Source organism: Podarcis bocagei, assembly GCF_964188305.1.
Source record: "Podarcis bocagei genome assembly, chromosome: 2".
Taxonomy (NCBI): Eukaryota; Metazoa; Chordata; class Lepidosauria; order Squamata; family Lacertidae; genus Podarcis; species Podarcis bocagei.
In genome coordinates this window covers 97,012,719-97,031,300 of record NC_138126.1, presented here as the reverse complement: position 1 = coordinate 97,031,300, position 18,582 = coordinate 97,012,719, and the positions used below count along the sequence as shown (strand labels likewise).

The 18,582-nt window shown below is 45.0% G+C and overlaps 2 protein-coding genes across 11 annotated transcripts in view; one reads left to right on the top strand and one right to left on the bottom strand.

Moving 5' to 3' along the window:
• The window catches only part of UBE2O (ubiquitin conjugating enzyme E2 O), a 63,705-nt gene extending 53,357 nt beyond the window's left edge, over positions 1-10,348 (bottom strand). For both annotated transcript variants that reach the window (XM_081185349.1, XM_081185350.1), the window contains exon 1: positions 9,753-10,348. In XM_081185349.1, coding sequence (XP_081041475.1) covers positions 9,753-10,148 — 396 coding nt within the window. In that variant the 5' untranslated portion in view covers positions 10,149-10,348. The remainder of the gene's footprint in view (positions 1-9,752) is intronic.
• AANAT (aralkylamine N-acetyltransferase) overlaps positions 1-18,582 on the top strand; it is a 28,015-nt gene that overhangs the window by 1,198 nt on the left and 8,235 nt on the right. The window contains exons 1-3 of one of the 9 annotated variants that reach the window (XM_081185465.1): positions 10,633-11,177; positions 15,898-16,013; positions 16,769-16,844. The gene's annotated coding sequence lies outside the window, so the exon portion shown is untranslated. The other 8 variants (XM_081185462.1, XM_081185459.1, XM_081185461.1 and 5 more) reach the window with 8 other exon arrangements.

The window sequence follows — 18,582 nt, the reverse complement described above, 5'->3', positions numbered from 1 at the left end:
TGCGTGCAGGCGTTGCATGGAGTGCAGTGCAATGCAATGGCAACGCGGCGCCCTGCATGCATGCATGCAACTTCCACCGGCGCTCTGGACTTGGCGGGTGAGGGGGGTCCCCAGTGGGCGGCAGAGAGAGCCGGGAGGGTGAAGGGGAGCCGGGGGGAGCAGCGCTGCTCCCCGAGCCGAGCCCGGGGGGAAACTTCGGCGTCGTTGCGCCGGGTGTTGGAAGCGGAGGCTGGCGGGGGCCCCTCACCTGCAAAACCTGGTCGCCTCTCATATATTTTGTGCATTGCATTCATCGCCCGCTTTCTCCTCCAAGGAGCTCCCGGGGGTGCGCGTGGTTCTCCCCGTGTTATCCTCGCAACAACAGCCCTGCGAGGTGGGTCAGGCGAGTGGCCCAAGGGAGCACCCAGGGATTGTCCTGGCCAGGTGGGGTGATTTGAACCCTGCTCTCTGCCCGGTCTTCGTCCTCATTTAGCCTCCACATGTGCATGACAGTGCATGACTGAGGTTTTCCCCCCTCGTCTTGGCTATGGTGTGAGTCTGTCCTGTTAATTAATGGGGTTCTGCCTTCGGAGAAGATGAGCCAGCCCTCAAGGAGGTGATTATGTAATTTGCTAGCAATTCATGTCCCTCCCGACGTGACGCTGCGCGCTGAAGTCACGGGGCTGTAATGGTGGTGTGCCTCGAGATTTTTTTCATGAAACAAGTGTGCCTTTGCCCAAAAAAGGTTGGGAAACACTGGATTAGAGGGTGTCAACAACTATTTTAGGGCAGTGGGCATATTTGGGAATGTAATAAACTTTGAGGGCACCACACACACATGCTCTGCAACTATGCACACATCTTACACACTCACCCCTCCCACCAAACACTTAGACTCGAAAGTACAGTGGTACCTCGGGTTAAGAACTTAATTCATTCTGGAGGTCCGTTCTTAACCTGAAACTGTTCTTAACCTGAAGCACCACTCTAGCTAATGGGGCCTCCTGCTGCCCGATTTCTGTTCTCATCCTGAAGCAAAGTTCTTAACCCGAGGTACTATTTCTGGGTTAGCGGAGTCTGTAACCTGAAGCATCTGTAACCTGAGGTACTACTGTAGTCTTCTGTTGACTACATTTTTCCTCGCCTTTTGCAATTAAGCTCAAAAACTAAATCCAATAGACTCTTTCAAATCTAATTGGGGAGTAATCTTCCAGGAGAGTGCAACCAAGGAAAGGGTTAACTTTGTGCATTAAATCACCTTCTGTTGGAACCAAATTTCAGGCCTAATGGCTGAGCGTAAGAGATGATGTAGCCAATAGAAGGTTTATTCCAAACCTAGCAGCAGCTTCACAAACACAATTTCATCAGGTTGGGCACAGCTGGGGCGGGGACTATTTATATTTTCATTCCCAGTGGTGACCCCACCCCCAAATGCCCCCTCACTGCAATTAGCCTTCAAAAAATTGAAGACCCAATATTAAGGAAGGGGAGGAAGTCACTGTGGGGGCCAGGAAGGTCCTGACAGGAACACATACACTCACAAGCGCTATGTTGGTAGTTCCAAGGGTTAGGCTGAGGAGGAACAAAGCCAGATATGATGACAGGGAGACTTGGGGCTACCTCCCTTCATTCTCACAACAACCCTGTGAAGCATAGCTGTCAATGTTTCCCTTTTTTTTAAGGGAAATTCCCTTATTCCGAATAGATTCCTCACAAGAAAAAAGTTGACAGCTACGCTGTGAAGTGAGCTTGTCAGAGCATGAACGATTTACTCAAAGTCACCCAGTGAGCTTCATAAATGAACTGGGAGTTGAACTCCGATCTTGCTGGCCTGAGTCAAAATTCTAACTACTACAATAAATTCTGGCATTACTAAATTTGGAATACTTAGCTCTCACCTGTGGCTCCTGGAAGCTGTCAGCATGTGACAGTGGCCACACCCGGGGAATGGCTTTGACTGGCCAGCTAAACCAGGTGAGGGTAGCCGATGTGTCTCAAACCCTCAGTGAGTTTGGGAATTCCCCTGCGAGACTCCAGCAGATTGAGCGGACGAGACCAATAGTGGGTTCAATGGTTAAGAAGGAGGTTTCTACATGTGCTGTAGCGGAAGTGAGGGCAAATGGGGCTTGTCAATTTGGGAAGGCAGCCTATTTGGGAAGGAAGACTCTGATCCTAAACCTTCACTGTCTTGTGGGGAAAGGCTAAGGAGTAAATCCTACATAGTGGAGTCCCCAAGAAGGTTTTATGCCTCCTTCTAGCAACTCCTGCAGCCAAGCTGGTGCCAAATGTATTGATCTGCTTTCCTTTGGACCACGTTAGTGAGGTCGAGGGTGGGTCTTGATGTCTGGGCAGCCTAGGACCCCCATACACACTGCCAGGCTTGCACCCCGGGGAGGTCACTTTGGAGCTGCTAACAGAGCGGTTTGACTTCACACTCAGAGGTGCACTCCACTGTCTCTTGAGACGGATGGATGCTAACAGCACGTAGTAACATTAGCTAACAAAATCCACACTAGCTAATGAATCTTGGGTGTAAGGACTATCCAGAAAGATAAGATTCCCATCACTGCTCTGAGACCGGCTGCTGGAATTGTTATTCAAGGAGACAAAAATAAAGATTTCAAAAGCACAAGCCCCAAGTTTATATACTGAAATAAAATTAATCACAGACTTTAACCTGCAGAGCGAACTAAGGAAAGTAAATGGCGAGTAACCTCGCAATAAATACAACAGTAATGGAGCAGGCTATTCATTCAATTCTGCAGACCTACAGCAATTCCAGTAAGCCTTTTGTTTTCCTTCAGTCTCAAACCACTGTGAATGCCAGGTGGTTCCTAAGTAATCCCCCAAGAGAGTAAAATAAATGTCAGAAGCAAGAGGTTTGCTAGATGTGGTTTCTTAGGTGGGTAACATAGAATAATGTTTCAGAGCATTAAAAACCTAAGCTAATGCATCAGAACTCCCAATTCTTCAAACCAATCAGCATTTATTCTTACCCCCTCAACAATATTTAATGCAAGGGCTGTTTATCTTTCTGATATCCTGTACATACTGAGAGATTTGAAATATATATTGACAATTATGATTCACATTAATGTTTGTAATGAATAAATACTGATTGCCCTGAGAAAAGTTGAGAGTTCAGGATGCTATTTTAGCTGAAAAGCACAACAAACTCAAAGGGGGAAAATAATACCAGCTTTTGTTTTGCTACAGCAGCATTTATTTTATTTTGTTGTACACCACCCTTCAATCCAAGAGTCACAGGGCGGTGAGCAATAAAATACAAGAAAACACGTGAGACTTCCCCAAGTCATTTGCTGAGCTGCAAGGGTGTCATAAAGGGCTCAGGATTATTCTAACTGCCACAAACTTAAACAATCAGCACACAGGGTTCAGGGACAAGAAAGGGTTCAATGTTCTTGGTGTAAAAAGAATTAATTAAGAAACACTCATGAAAGCTGGTGGCGCTGTGGTCTAAACCACTGAGCCTAGGGCTTTCTGATTGAAAGGTCGGCGGTTCGAATCCGCGCGATGGGGTGAGCTCCCGTCACTCGGTCCCAGCTCCTGCCAACCTAGCAGTTCGAAAGCACGTCAAAGTGCAAGTAGATAAATAGGTACCACTCCAGCGGAAGGTAAACGGTGTTTCTGGTTTGCCAGAAGCGGCTTAGTCATGCTGGCCACATGACCTGGAAAAACTGTCTGCAGACAAACGTCGGCTCCCTCGGCCAGTAAAGTGAGATGAGCGCCGCAACCCCAGAGTCGTTCACGACTGGACTTAATGGTCAGGGGTCCCTTACCTTTTACATGAACATAGATGTGTTTCTAGAAACAGAGGACACATCCACAGGTCTCTATGCACCTCTCCACTGGCCTACATATTTGAACTGTTAGTAATCAAACTCATCACCTACCTCTCCAACTATGAGGCTTCTCCAAACCACCATTTTCCTGCATGATATGCTTATACAATTTTGTTAGAACATAAGTTAGACCAAAGCTAGGGGCAGGTGGAAGGGTGACAGCATTTTATACAGTTTCATCCAAAGCCCATGAAATTGTATAGTTTGAGTTTTTTAGGTTTATTAGAATATATTTTAATACTTAAGAAGATGGTCTGTATAAGCTAATGCTTTAACCTCCTGGTTAAAGACATCTTAGTCAATAGAGTATGAGTTTTAATCAATTCACTTTGCATGTATGTACATAAACCCCACAGAATTACTCTCCGGAAAGTGGTGCATGAACGAATCACAGCAAGTAGATGGAGAGGGGTGTGTGTGTGTGTGTGTGTGTGTGTGTGTGTGAAATAAATAATAATAATATAAATAGTTTCAACATCATTTCTTTAAAAAAACTAGTACAGTGGCACCTCGGGTTACATACGCTTCAGGTTACATACACTTCAGGTTACAGACTCCGCTAACCCAGAAATAGTACTTTGGGTTAAGAACTTTGCTTCAGGATGAGAACAGAAATCGTGCAGCAGCAGCAGCAGGAGGCCCCATTAGCTAAAGTGGTGCTTCAGGTTAAGAACAGTTTCAGGTTAAGAACGGACCTCCAGAACAAATGAAGTACGTAACCAGAGGTACCACTGTATTTGAAAAATTGAAGTGTGTACAATATTAAACATGAAACAGAACGTAAAGAATACAAGTGGTGGAATTCAACATCAAGCCGTGCATTGTAGCTTGTCAGATGGAATGATTCCCCCTTTCCCTCCTTCTGCACTGTTCTAAGGGCTCTTTTAACACACATACCCCAGCCAATTTCAAAGGGACAGAAAGCAAGAGAAGGGGGGGAAACCCTTATAGGGCTCCTTAGGCGAATCCTGCCCAAGGTTTGCAGGCTTTAGTATTGAGCACCTTTTACAGCAGGGGTGACTAATTTATATTCATCCTTGGCCAATCCGGGGGTGGGGGGCACATGCCAACAGGGATGCAACCAAAATGAGTCTCACACAAAACACAAACCTTCCTCCTCAGCTGATATGTCTAGATTATCTGGGAAGGGGGCATTGACTTGATGAATGGGGAGGTGGCAATTTGTATCTCCATCAGCGAGCTGGGTTCTGTGGATGCGAATTACCCCCTTCCCAGCTCATCATATCAGTCACCTGATGAATGTAAGTCACCGGACCCAGCTCATCACATGTTGAACCTGATATCTGGAGGGGGCAATTTCCATTACCATCAGGGTGCTGAGCTGGGAAGAGAATACTGCATCTCCTTTGTTTTTTGTTTTCTTTTTGCTTCCTCCAGCACCAAAATCAGTTGGGCCTTAAGTGCCAGATCAGGCCCCCAGGTTGGGAGTTAGCCACTTCTGTTTTACAGTATCATTCTTTAAGCAACAGTACATCTACCACTAGGTAAATACCACGTCAAGAGGAGGATAAATCTCCAAAGCAAATTCTGGACAATTGGCATTTGTACATTACCATGAGCAGGATTTACTTGCAAAATAAATAAAAGGGGCCCAAAATATTTCCAAATTAAACAGGAACACTGTTTTTATTTATCATACTCGTCAACTGAATACATGTTGCAACTCTAGTATAACGGAGAAACCAACCTACAAGGCAAGTTAGATAGCAGCTAACCAATTTATGACCTATTCTTACATGCACTTACACATGGGTAGGCAAACTAAGGCCCGGGGGCTGGATCCGGCTCAATCGCCTTCTCAATCCGGCCCACAGACAGTCCTGGAATCAGTGTGTTTTTACATGAGTAGAATGTGTCCTTTTATTTAAAATGCATCTCTGGGTTATTTGTGGGGCATAGGAATTCGTTCATATTTTTTTTGGAAAATATAGTCTGGCCCCCCACAAGGTCTGAGGGACAGGGGACCGGCCCCCTGCTGAAAAAGTTTGCCGACCCCGGCACTTACACAACTATAGGTTAAAATAAGGCTACACTATGCGAAGCAAACCAAAGAAAAAGAAGTCAGAACAGATTTTTCAGTAATCTCATTTATGAGTCAGCAGGCAAGGCTAAGATATCAATGGAACAAACCATAGGGGGAGAAGGAATGTGCATGCAACTTCTGGTGGTAGATAGAAATTAATACCAATAGCCCAGTGAGTCCTACAAACTGACATGAAATCAATACAGTTTTCATTTTAAGAAAATATATACTGGTATATTATTAATTCCAACCGCAGTAATTGTGTCTAGTTCTCCAAAATGCTGAGGATTTGCAAGTTTTACACAAAGCCACCACTAATAGCCTAGAAAGTATCTTTATTTTGCCAAAATACCTAACTGTTAATATGCAGAAACAAGTACCGTATTAGCCCGAATATAAGCCACACTCCCCCCCCGCAATTCCGACTGTGAAAAGTTAAAATGTGGCTTATATTTGCGACCTTATGATATCACTGCTAAAACAGCTGCCCTAGGTCCGCCACCCTGCCTTGCCTTCCAACGCTGGAATGGAAAGTGCGCGCCCGTCCAGGACACCATCACGAGGGCCGCCGTGGGGGGGGGGGCAGCGCCTCTCCCAATTGCAGCTCCCAAGCCTCCCCCCCAAAAAAGAAGGGGGGAGGTGGGGAGGCTGCCAGCAAAGTGGCACAGCTCCCCCCACCCCAGGAAGCAGCCCGGGAGCATGGGGGAATAGCACCCGCAGGATTTTCTTCTACATTTGCCATTTACGGGTGTGAGTGCCTGTGGAATTTAAAGGGAGCAGCTTATATTCGGGTATTGTCTCCCCCCCCCCCCAAATTTTTTTAAAGGTGTGGCTTATTTGCGGGTATGGCTTATATTTGGATCAATACAGTACCACCTCTTTTCTGTTTCTACTAATGCAGCTGCTATTTTACAATATCTGTATTCCTCACCGTAACAGACTTGAGACAAATGAAAATGAAAGAATTGGGTTGGGCTCTTTGCATTATTTTTAGTGTTACGATTGGATTAATGAGAGATAATTTTACAAAATTGCTCAGCAGCACTTCACAACAAAGCAATGAACCACAACCTATGTATTATGTCCATTATTTCAGACATGCCTTCCTAAACTGCACCACCTAATTCCCAGAGGGGGAGGAAGAGGAGAAAAAGGTGTAATGGGAAATGATTGTTTATATAGTTACCTGGCTTGCATGGGGCAGTACAAACCTGGTTGAAAGTATACACACAGATCTGGAAACATTTCCTGTGACACCTATTTATTGTGATAAAGACAGGAAACTCCAAAAATTACTGACTAGTTGGTATACATTGTGAGATATGCTGGTGAGCTTTGATCCACTCCACCTACTTAGAGAGAAGTAAAAAATTCATGGTGGGTCTGAATCTGAGAAAGGGATTGGTCAAAGTTTTAAAGCCTCTTATCTATGGAAAAAACAGGATGTTCACTCATGCAATTGTAATCCTATGGATTTTAAGCTAGCTGAAACCTAAAATAAAATGTAAATTAAATTCACTCACTTGACACTCAAAGAATATACATTTTGGCATAAATACTGAGTAGTGGATGGCAGTGCTTATTTATTTATTACATTATATCCCACCCATCCTCTAAAAAAACCAAGGTGAAATTTATGGTTCTCATCCTCCCCTATTTTATTCTAATCTATTGAAACAGGACAATCACCATAACTTAGCTCAGGCCAAGAACACTCAGTGAAGTTCTTTGCTTTGTGGTGATTTGAACCAGAATCTCCCCAATCAGCATCAGCATCTCCATCATTTTATTATTTATACCCCACCCATCTGACTGAGTTTCCCCAGCCACTCCGGGTGGCTTCCAACATGTATAAAAACAAAATAAAACACTTAACATTTAACAATTTGCCTATCACCACACCATACTTATGGGCTTTATAGGCTGGTGGAATTCCATGTAAAGTTGAATTTCTAGTACCGTATCGTGTTGGGTGGGTGGGTCTGAATATATGGGAGCTATATATAAATTTAGAAAGGCTCTGTAATGGTCTACACCTACTATTTTGCAAATTCCATGATTTCCAAGTTCTGTCTCACTGTGGAAATAAGGAAAACTAGATAGAATGTAAAATTCTGATGAAGAACCTAGAAATCACAAAGAAAAAGCTTCCAAGCTTATTCCTGCAAAGGAGAAAGCTCATACTGTATTTGAGATATGTGTCCATTTATGTAGCAACAGAAGCCTTTCACTTTTAGGTTGTAGCTTTGAAGGTCTCCCCTGCCCCCAAGTGACGTTGTTATCTGCTCTGCTCTGCTCTGTATGAACTTAATGGACTGTGTTGCAGGGTTGGGGGTGGGGAGACTAAAAGTGACTTAAAACGTGCCGATTTTAAAATTAATGCACCACTTCATTTGAGAGGCACACACAATTTCCATATCAAAGACACTGCTACTCAGAACTGCTTATAGTACCTCCACCCATCATAGCATGCAGTTCCTCTGTTAGTATATCACAAGCTTTTCGATCCATGCAACATTCATTTATAAGTCCTCTTGGTATTACTTTTGTGTCCACCCTTTCCCGCTAATCTCGTGCCTCATATGTATCACCACTCAATGAAATTTGAGAAGTAGTTAGAGTTCACTAGACATAAGGCCCTTGTCAACATTCCAAATAACCTGTAGTTACTAGCTTACAGATGCACTTGTGAGGGAAAATGTAGAGTCATGAACTCACTCAGGTCTGCACCCCATGGGCATACACAGGAGCCTTTTTATTTAGGCCTCAACTTTGCGCTCATTATGTAAGTTACACAGCACAAACATTTACCCATTTCCTAGGTAAACAGGGGGTTGGGGAGGTTGCAGGGGTTTTTGCCCCAATGAATTCCTGGCCTTCAACATCTCACACTTGGAACATTCCCTTTGATTATGCCACAAAGCAATGTCTAGTACAGTGTAGCAAAAAACTGAAAACAACCATATTAGTATAAAATAGTTGTTTAGAGTTTAACAACAGACTGTGGAGAACAATATTAATACCCTCATCATGTTTTAGCAAGCAGCATTACAGAAACCTAAATTAATCTAAATGATTGCTAATGAAATGCACATTAAGTCGTAATTATTCCCGGTAGCTTTCTGTACACCCTAAACAATATCCATCCCCACATATATTTGAAATCCTACAGCTGTACGGTATCATCTGCTTAAAAAAAACAAACTGAATTTAATGCAGTTCCCAGAACAAGAAACCCTCAGCAGATATCACTGCAGGAAGTCAGAGAGGCCACAATTAAGCTCAAGAATGAAGATTTCCAATAGATCACCTGAATTCCCACCCAATACAGAATTGCAGGTAGATGCCCAGATCGGGAGCATGCAGAACTGAGATTGTATCTCTTGGGGAACATATTCACTATTGCGGAATATAGTATTTTCAGGAGCTATGAGCAAAGAGAGAAGAATGTGGTTCTCTCTTTCCTTTGTGGTGCAGAGAGCATAATGGGTGGGAGAAAGGAGGCCTAACGAATAGAAAACCCGTTTGCTCCAGAAGCTGCTGCGCATCCTTAACTGGTGCAAGGTGGGCCCCTGCAAGGCGTGATTGAGACACGAGGCCAGGAGCTGCCTTTCCGCAACCCCCGAGTCAGAGGCCATGCCCAACTTTCCGGGGTGGGGGGCACCCCAGATACTACACCCACATGGCCTGGAGCCTCACACCCCACGAAGGCCCTGCCATTCCTCCTAAGGAGTACTGCCTAAGGAGCCCCCCTCCCCAGCTACTATCCCCCTCCCTCCCTCGCCGCCGTGTATGCAGATGAGATGCAGATGAGATGCAAACGAGGCCCAGGGCGGCGGCGGCGGCTGCTTCTCCTCCTCGGTTACCTTGGTCTCCTTGACGTGCTGCTTAATGCCCTCCGGGTACCACTGGACGCGCACGTAGCCGCGGCGGAGGGGGCTCCCTCGGCTCTCCTCCCCGCCGCAGGGGCCCCCGGACTCGGAGCCCCCCGAGCTGCCCGCTCCGCCTCCCCCGGGGCCGCCGCCGCCACTGCTCCCTCCGCCGCCGCCGCCTCCTCCTGTTCCGGGGCCTCGCCCCCCGTCGTCGTCCTCGGAGTCGGAGTCCTCGCCGTGCATGACGCGGACGAGGCCGAAGCGCACCGAGCCCCGGTAGCGGCCGGACACCAGGTCGTGGGTGAAGAGCAGCCTCTGGGAGCCGGCGGCGGGGAGGGCGGCCGTGGCCGGGGCTGCCGGCGGGGCAGAGGGAGCAGGCGGCTCCGCCATGGTGGTGGCTTGGCCGGCTGAGGCGGGGAGAAGGAAGGGAGGGGGAGAAGGAGGGGAGGAGGAGGAGGAGAAGGAGAAGAAGAAACGAGGAGGAGGGAAGAGGAGGAGGAGGAGGAAGAGGAAGGGATGGCGGCGGCGGCAGCAGCAGCAGCAACGGCGGCCGCTTGGCCCACACAGCGCAGTCACCGTTCGGCGGGGGCGGGGCTACAACGGCTAGGCCCCGCCCCGCCCGCCAAATAGAGGCCGGAGAGGGGCGGGGCCGAGGCAGAGCGCGGAGTGCGCCGGTGGGAGGGGCACGCGCGTGAGGGAGCGAGGAGGAGAAAAACGGCGGGGGAGGGCGAGAGTGAGGGGAATAATCAGGGCGTGGGGGATGGGAAGGGCTTGGAGGAGGGCAAGGGTATAGGGACATAAGGAGGAAAGCGGGGGGTGAAAGGTGAGGTGGGTGGGGAGCTGAGGGAGGGAGGAAATGTGTGTGTGTGGGGGGGGGCCAGGACACTGTCTACCCCTCCACAAAGAAAGGGGCCTGAGTTGAAGATGGAGGGAGGGTCAACAGATAAAACGGAAATAGTGGGGGGTTGGGGGAGAGCCCCCCCTTATAAAATATTTGAGAGGGCCAGCCTCCCCCCCCCCAGTTAATGGACATTGCCATTCAAATAGGGTGCGTGTGCTACGTCATGTGATTGATTATGCGCGGCGCCCCCCCCCCCCAATATTCACATTGGCACCCCTGGGAGAGTGAAGACGACACCAAGGTGGGGAGGGAAGCCCAGCCGGACTGAGCTGCTCAGATTTAGGGATGATCCGACTTGCCACCTTTGGGTTTTTGTGTGCACTCTGCTCTTATTCTTTTGCGCCTCCTGTCATCGTCGGGTAGAGTCAGGATGGCAAAAGTGAGGAGGCAGGAGGACTAGCAGGAACAAAGGGCGGTGGGGAAGGAGACCAGGAGAAGATGATGGGGAAGAAAAGGAGGGTGGTGAAAAGAGAGAGACGGCCAAAAGGAGACAGGATGAGAGATTGTAGTCCACAAAGGTAGGGGGAATTGAAGAAGAAGGGGAGGAAAATGGTTGAAGTGGATCAGACGCAGCAGGAGTTAGTTAGAGACGTGGAGGCAAGGAAGAGAGGAACTTGTTTCTTTACTTAATAGGTACCATCTAGTGAACTCTTAATGACAGTGTTGTTTCTGCACTAGGGAAGGTCTTAAAGATCCTAGCATGGGAACATCTTGTACCCACATAACCTTTCCGGCCACAGATCGCTGCCAGTTTAGATGAAAACAAGTCAAGGGAGTCCGTTGATGGCATGGAAGCTTAGAGGTAGGGATGTCAACAAGGGAGTTGCTGGAGTTAACACCTCTCACCAGCAGGAAACTAGCGCTAGTCCTCATGAGGGAGGTTGAGAATAAAAGCCAGATAATTGAACTGGTTGGAGCATAGTGGCAAATCTGGCCAGTGCAACTTCTTGTTTGCAGAAACAGAGCTAATGGGGATTACTCACACTAATGAGTGTTTGAGTGTTTTATCATTTATGTCTTCCTTTTAAAAAGCAAAGTCCACTTAGTATATGAATGGCAGTAACAGCCATGCTTAAAATTAGTAAACTTTCAGCCCAGTAGCAAGATTGCAGTATAGATGGGGGAAGGGGGTACAAGACAATTTTTAAGACTCTTGGCAATCCATTTCTGAAGTTAGGAGGACAACCTATGTTTCCTACAGTATGGTACACAGGCAGTCTTTAGAGAAGATAGGAGTTTTTTGTTGCTAGGATACACACAGCTCAGGAAATTCCTAGGCTCTCAGCTTCGTGGTGTACATTCTATGTTTATAGCAGCATTCTATAATGTCTCATAATCTCATAAGATTGTACTCATGTTGAAAATCTTATACTCATGTTGATGGAATTTTGATGTACCTGTGTGGAATGTAATTATCCTGGGCTGGATGAAGGGACTTGAGTTCCTTATACAGAAGAATACTTTACCTCTCCATCTTTAATCATAATGTATAGGTTCTCCTTTTGCCAACACTTACTAAACGGGGTGGGGGCATGCAGACACACATGAGATTTCTCATTCCTGTTTCTTCCTCCTGAAATCTCCTGCATACTATTCTTATCTAATTAACTTGCCAAGTACTTGATTTCAATTTCCCCACTGCTTGGATCACAGCCACAATGAGGGAGAGGCCACCATTGTCCAAGTTACTGGGCTTTTCTTTTTAAAGAGTACAAACAGCAAGATAATATTGAGGCTTAGTTGATGTGTTACCTGTGATAATTTGGAAGATTGGTCTAGATCACTGTTTTTCAACCTTTGGTCACCAGATGTTGTTGGACTACAACTTCCATCATTCCCAGCTTAGCCAGTTGCCAAGAATGATGGGCATTGTGGTTCAACACCTGGGGACACATTGAAGAACAATGTCCTATAATTGGTGACTCAGCATAAGACAGATCCTTATTTATCCCTTATTTGTTACCCATATGAAGCTTTCCTGGGCAAGATCAATCTCACATTTTCATTGCACCCAGATCCTGCAATCTCATGGTGCCTAGGAGAGAATTACTGTAAACCAAGTTCTCATAAATAACTCTCAAAACGTTTGAATCATGATTGTACAGTTTTATGAGCATTTTTTCCTCCTTTGAGACACTTCGGCCAAACAATCAGGAAGCGAAACAAGAGGCTGGACAAAATTATTCTAAAACGTTAAGCAAATATGTTACTAGCCAAAGCAGATTTGGAGTTCCTGAACCTCAGGTGCACCCAACTTGACCTGCCTGCCTACATTTCTGCTTATCTTATGAAAGACTCTTGCTCCATCTTGTGGACATTTTGTTATCCAACTGGAAGCACTTTATAAGGACTTCCACGCCAGTTAGTGAGGGGAAATGATTCATGATGTTTACAGAAGGGGAAAAGTGACCAGGATACTTATCTATATTCCCTTGGAGTAAACCTGGGAAATGCTCAGTAACTTACATATTTGGTGGCATCCGAGGAATAGCACTCTACTGGACAAAGCTGCTGCCTCATGTTCCCATGTTGCATTCCTCTGTGCTGTTCAGACTCTAGAGGTGTCCTCAGGCCTATGATCCTGGAGTTACTCTTTTTAAAAATGCCCTTCAAATGCTTGGAAACAGGTTTTTTTCTGGAAGCAAGTGACAAAGAAATGAGCACTAAACTTGCACTATATTCCGCTGCAGTTCCAGAAGCAGCTTTAATATAGCATGAAAGCTCAAATATAATGCAGAACGTAACCATTAGGGGAGTCTCGAAAATGGAATAAACTGTGATGTGAATGCAGCCTGCTTCTCTCTCCCAGATGGACACCTGTGTGGCACTCATAGGTTTCTGAGATTTGGTGGTGAGGGAACAAACTCAGGCTTTGAGTGGGGGGATTAGACCCACGACGAGAAGATGGAATCTGACCCAGGGGAACTCAGGATAACTCAATCGGTAGAGCAGGGTCACGGGTTCAAGCCCCATTTGGGCAAACTATTCCTGCATTGCAGGAGTTTGGATTATATGACCTTTGTGGTCCCTTCTAGCGCTACAATTTTATGATTCTATGCCTTAGCGTGTATGCAGGTTGATGTTTGTGTCTGAGGTGAGGGTGGTCAGACTGCATTAAGACATTTTGTAGTTATTCCTGTGCTAAGTGAGCAGCCAAGTGTATAGTTTGGGAGTCGGGTATGTTGTTGCCATGATCAGTAGTGTACACAGGAGCAGGGCTGCTGCAGTAGCAGGAAGCTGACAGGCCAGGCAACAGGAAGTAGGGTTAGACAGCATCAGTTTCTCCTATTCCCGCTATTCTCTCCAAACTGGGATTTTTCTGGCTGTTGTGTCTGCAGTCCCATCAGGCCTTGCTTGATGTAGTGCTGTTGACTGCCCAGTTAGCAAACAGGAAAACATACTCAGTACATGACTTTATGGCAGCTGTGGTGACTGGTACTTGAGATGCTGGCATCAGGAAGCAGGTTTCTCTTATCATCATCATCATTTTATTTGCATGGCTCTCATCAAGATCACAGCCATAGCGGCTTACAGCATTTCAAATGAACAGTCATAACAATAAAAAGAAAGACACATAGGGTTGCATTCAATTAAGTTCTACTCAGGGCAGACCAGTTGGAAATAATGGGCTTGAGTCATCTTAAATCATTAATTTGAGTGGGTCTGTTTTGAGCAGATTAATGCAACCCATAATAAGGACACTTACAAATAATGTGAGTAAGTAACTACATAATAATTAAAAAAAACAGTACCACCATAAACACAACAAGCAAAACAAATTTAGCAGCTTAAATCAAAGCTGGAGTGCAAATGAAGCCTAACGCAGAAATAAAAATAGTAAAGTATAAGGCCAAAATGATCTCTGTTCCACAAAGGTTCTCCACTATTTACTTGCATTATTAGATGGCAGCCACACTCTTCACTTGTGGCAGCCTCCTCCTCGCTGTCACCAGCATCTCTTCTCTCAGTTCTTTACTGGGGAGGTCAAGATTGCTCCTCCTCCTTCAAGCCCCACATACACTTGCAGTTTTGATAATTGCTTCCTCTGTTCCTCTTTCCAATACTTTTTTCTCTTTGCATTGCCTTCTAGACAGAATGCTTTGTGAAGCTCCAGGAGGGGTGGGGTAAAGCTCTGGAGGTGGAAAAAGATGACTCAGCAGGCTCTGCAATCCCAGGCACAAACTCTACACGCCTGAGTCCCACTAGCTTTTAAAGAATTCTAGAGAATGGGAAGCTCAGTGTCATCCACCCATATACCTATGAATCTAATGTTCTGTAAACACATGCCACTCTGTTTTTCTCCTTGATGTGTTTTGAAAAGATTCCTTTCCGTTTCTTAAAATGTCAGTTTGGTGTATTTCATGTTTCCCAACAGATGGCACTCTTTGACAATATAGCTTTGGCTAGAGAGGATCGTAAGCACACAGTAAATTGTGCTAAACCCAGATATGTTAACATTGCATTTTCACGTTTCTGATATAATGTCCAAACTAACGTTGCAATAAATATAGTGAGCCTCAATCCATGAAGTACAGAGACAGCTGCTTAAAGCATCCTGCTGTTTCTTGAAATATGTTGTTGGCATTTTTCTGTCTTGAGACAGTGGAAGATAAAGTCAAACCATTAGAGCGTTACAGCACTTGCTTTGCCTGAAGAGTCCAATACGGGAGAGAGATGTTTTATTGCAGCTGGGGCAGACGAAGGTGTCCGGTTTTGCTGTTTTTGATGCACCATGGCATTTATTCTTTCTGTGGTCCTCCCTGCAGTCATTTATCTTCTGCTCACTGCTGTAGATACACAGCCTGTCTGTCTTCAGGCACTGTGGTCATCTGCACTGTGGTTGTTCGTGATTTGTACATTCAAAGGCCTAGATGTCTTTGCATACAGAGTTTATCACACGGGCATGAAATGACGTAGATGACGCCTGCTCTATCGTAAGCCAAAAAAATCAGAAATGGAAGTGTTGCGTTTTTTCTGATTGTTTTGTCATGGCAAGCATTTCTGCTTGCCCAATGGATCAATCCCCACCCCTTGTCTCTGGTTTTGTCCATAGCACCCAAATAAGTGTTTTACAATAAACACATTGAACTACAACAAAGTGTAATGCCATCAGCAAGCTCTGGAGCCTGGTTTCCTTTTTTTTAAGTTCTCTTTCCATCTTTGCTTATTTATTATTGAATAGTAGCCTCTTTAAAATGTTCTGCAGAAGGTTGTGTTTCACTTCTTACCATCTAATAGCAGAGGAAGAAATGCACAGCAACATGAATTTGGGAAAGCAGTGTCCCTAGGACTCCTGCAAACAGTAAATTCTCCACACAATTATGGCTGACGCTCCAGAAGCTGCAGTTTTTCTGGTATCTGCAAAAACGTTATCCTATCTGGTTCTTATTTTCTGGAGATGCCCTTTTTGAATTTTGTTAATGTGACCCAGAGGGGATCATGGAAGTTACAGGCTTGCTGCTGGTTTGCTTGGGAATGCTGGCGGAAAGCTTTATTAAAGGTAGAGTGATGTCCTTTGTTAACCTAATCATACCAATATTTGGGCATTACATTTGGAAAAGGATTCCTCCCCCATTTTAAAAGCAACTCCACAGTATAACCATTTGCTGATGTGGCAACTCTGGAGAATTAAGCTATGGGACGCTTCAGCTCAAGGGCAAATCCAGGAGGGCAATTGCGTTTACAGTAATATTGGCGGAGCTTTATTCACATTCAAGGAAGATGCCACGGTAGAGTTTATTGATCCAGTAAAAGCATGCAATGTGTTTCTGCTTCACCTGTTTTCTGTCAGCACCCATCGCCTGACTACTCACCTGTGGCTTGTACAACGCCCTTTGTATCTAGCAATCAGCTAAAACACTTTATCCCTCAGCAGAAAACCATGCCAAGAAAATAAAGCCTGTGGGGATCCTTTTGTTGCCATGTCACCTCCAAGCCCTTTTGCAAGTGTCTGTCACATGAGGGTTTAGAAATGTCTTAAGAGTACCATCACGTGCTTTAGAAATAACAAATATATAAGCTGCAGTTCCCGAAGTCTCTGCAGAATAAAAGCTGGAAGCGCACCAGGAGTCCCTACAGCCCACACTATCTGCTCTATTCTTTCTGGCAGCAACTCTGCAAGAACCTCAGTCTTCTCTCCAGAGGGGGCCACGCATTGGAATCCTGAAACAAAACTTAATGCACAGGTAAGATCAGTTATTTCGGTTCTAACATCTGTGATGCTGACTGCCAAAGCTTTTATTTGCTTTCTTTATTTATTAAATTTATATACAGCCCTTCAGCCAAGGATTTGAAAAGGGAATGCACTTATTTTCTACAGCAGCAGAGTTTTTTGTTTTTTTGTTTGGAATAGCTGTTACTTTAAATGATTACAAGAGGAAAAATATCACAGAGTAATTGGAGGGCACAGTCCCCTCCACAGTTCTGTGTGTTTCATTTATTGCTGATCTGGAAACTGTGTCCCCACCCCAATTATGGTTTGTATGTTTTAGCAAAATCGTCACATTCAGCTAGGTAGTAACTAAATACAGGCACTAGTTAAATAGGGTTTACATGCATGCAGCTTTGCATTAAATCATAGCCATTTTCTTTTTACTATTATTTGTTACTATTAGTCTTGTTCATGATTCCGTGCAAATTTTAAATACAATATAGACACACATTATGTATGGAACGTAAGCTGAGTTAGCAGTGTCCAAGGCCACAGTTTGTAATCCTAAACACTGCAGGTGGATTTCAGAGTTGCTCTCTTCCAAGCATCCTGTCTGCACAAGGATTTCAGCTTGCCAGTTAGAATGACCTTGATTTCCTTCCCCTTCTGTGCTGTTTCTGGGGTTCTCCCAAGCCAGTCTGGGGTGGAGGTTGGAGAGTAGGGACCCCATTGCGCAAGCAGAAGTCCTTTTGCAGGGCGTCTCTGATGGGGCTGGGTTAGGTGAATTCCACCCAGTAGGTGTAGGATTGAGGTTTTAATCCTGCTTTTAACTGATTGATAGTTGGAGTAAGTTACCTAATATAAATATTACATAATGTCAAAGCAAATTATAGGCAGGGATATTTGATGAAGGTTGCAGTTTAGGCAAATGATTTGTGGCCCTAATAATTATTGAGAAACACATTTTCTGATTCCTTTCCCCCCAAACAAAAATGCTACCAGCACTGAAAACCTTCTGCAAGGGGGCAATTTTAATTGAAATCTGTATTTGTGGGTCAGCAGCTAATCTGTTATTACATATTTATTAATGCTTTCAAGTTAGGGGAAAAGGAAATATGAAGGAATTCCCAGATCTCAACTTGTGGCTTGTAATCAGAAAGCATCCTCACATTTCCCAGTAGAACTACTGTAAATTAGTGACTCCAATGCAGATAGTTTGTGGTTAAATTTACTAGGCATGTACATTCTGAGAGTGCATATGAGAGCCTATTCTGTGCACATAAATATGGATTGTACATCTCTATATCTAGAGATACATATAATCTTCTAGGGCATGATTATGAATGAGAGATGTCAATCTCCATGGTGCCACATATGGTGTTGGCTTGAAAGACCGTAATAATTAAAGTCAGGGACAGTCTGTTCTTTCTATTTGTGCGTTGGATAAAGGTCCGTGCTTCTGCTTGAATCACCTCCCCTTGTGTAAAAAGAGCATTTAGGCCCATTGGCTATGTTATTCTGCATTCACGAAGCCTGCCTTTTCTATCATTATATTCTTGTGCTCCGTGAATGGTGTATGAAAAGATCAGCATCCAGCAGCACTTTCTGCACTTTTATAGATTGCAGCATCCAGTTAGCCCTGTAGGTTGCCGAAGAATTTCCCAGATCCTGTCCTTTGGGGTCTTTCAGTACAGCTGGGGAGAAATCCTAAGCCTTGCATGGAAGTTGATGCTAAAGTTAAATTTAAATTCAGTCACTCTGCATTTAAAAAA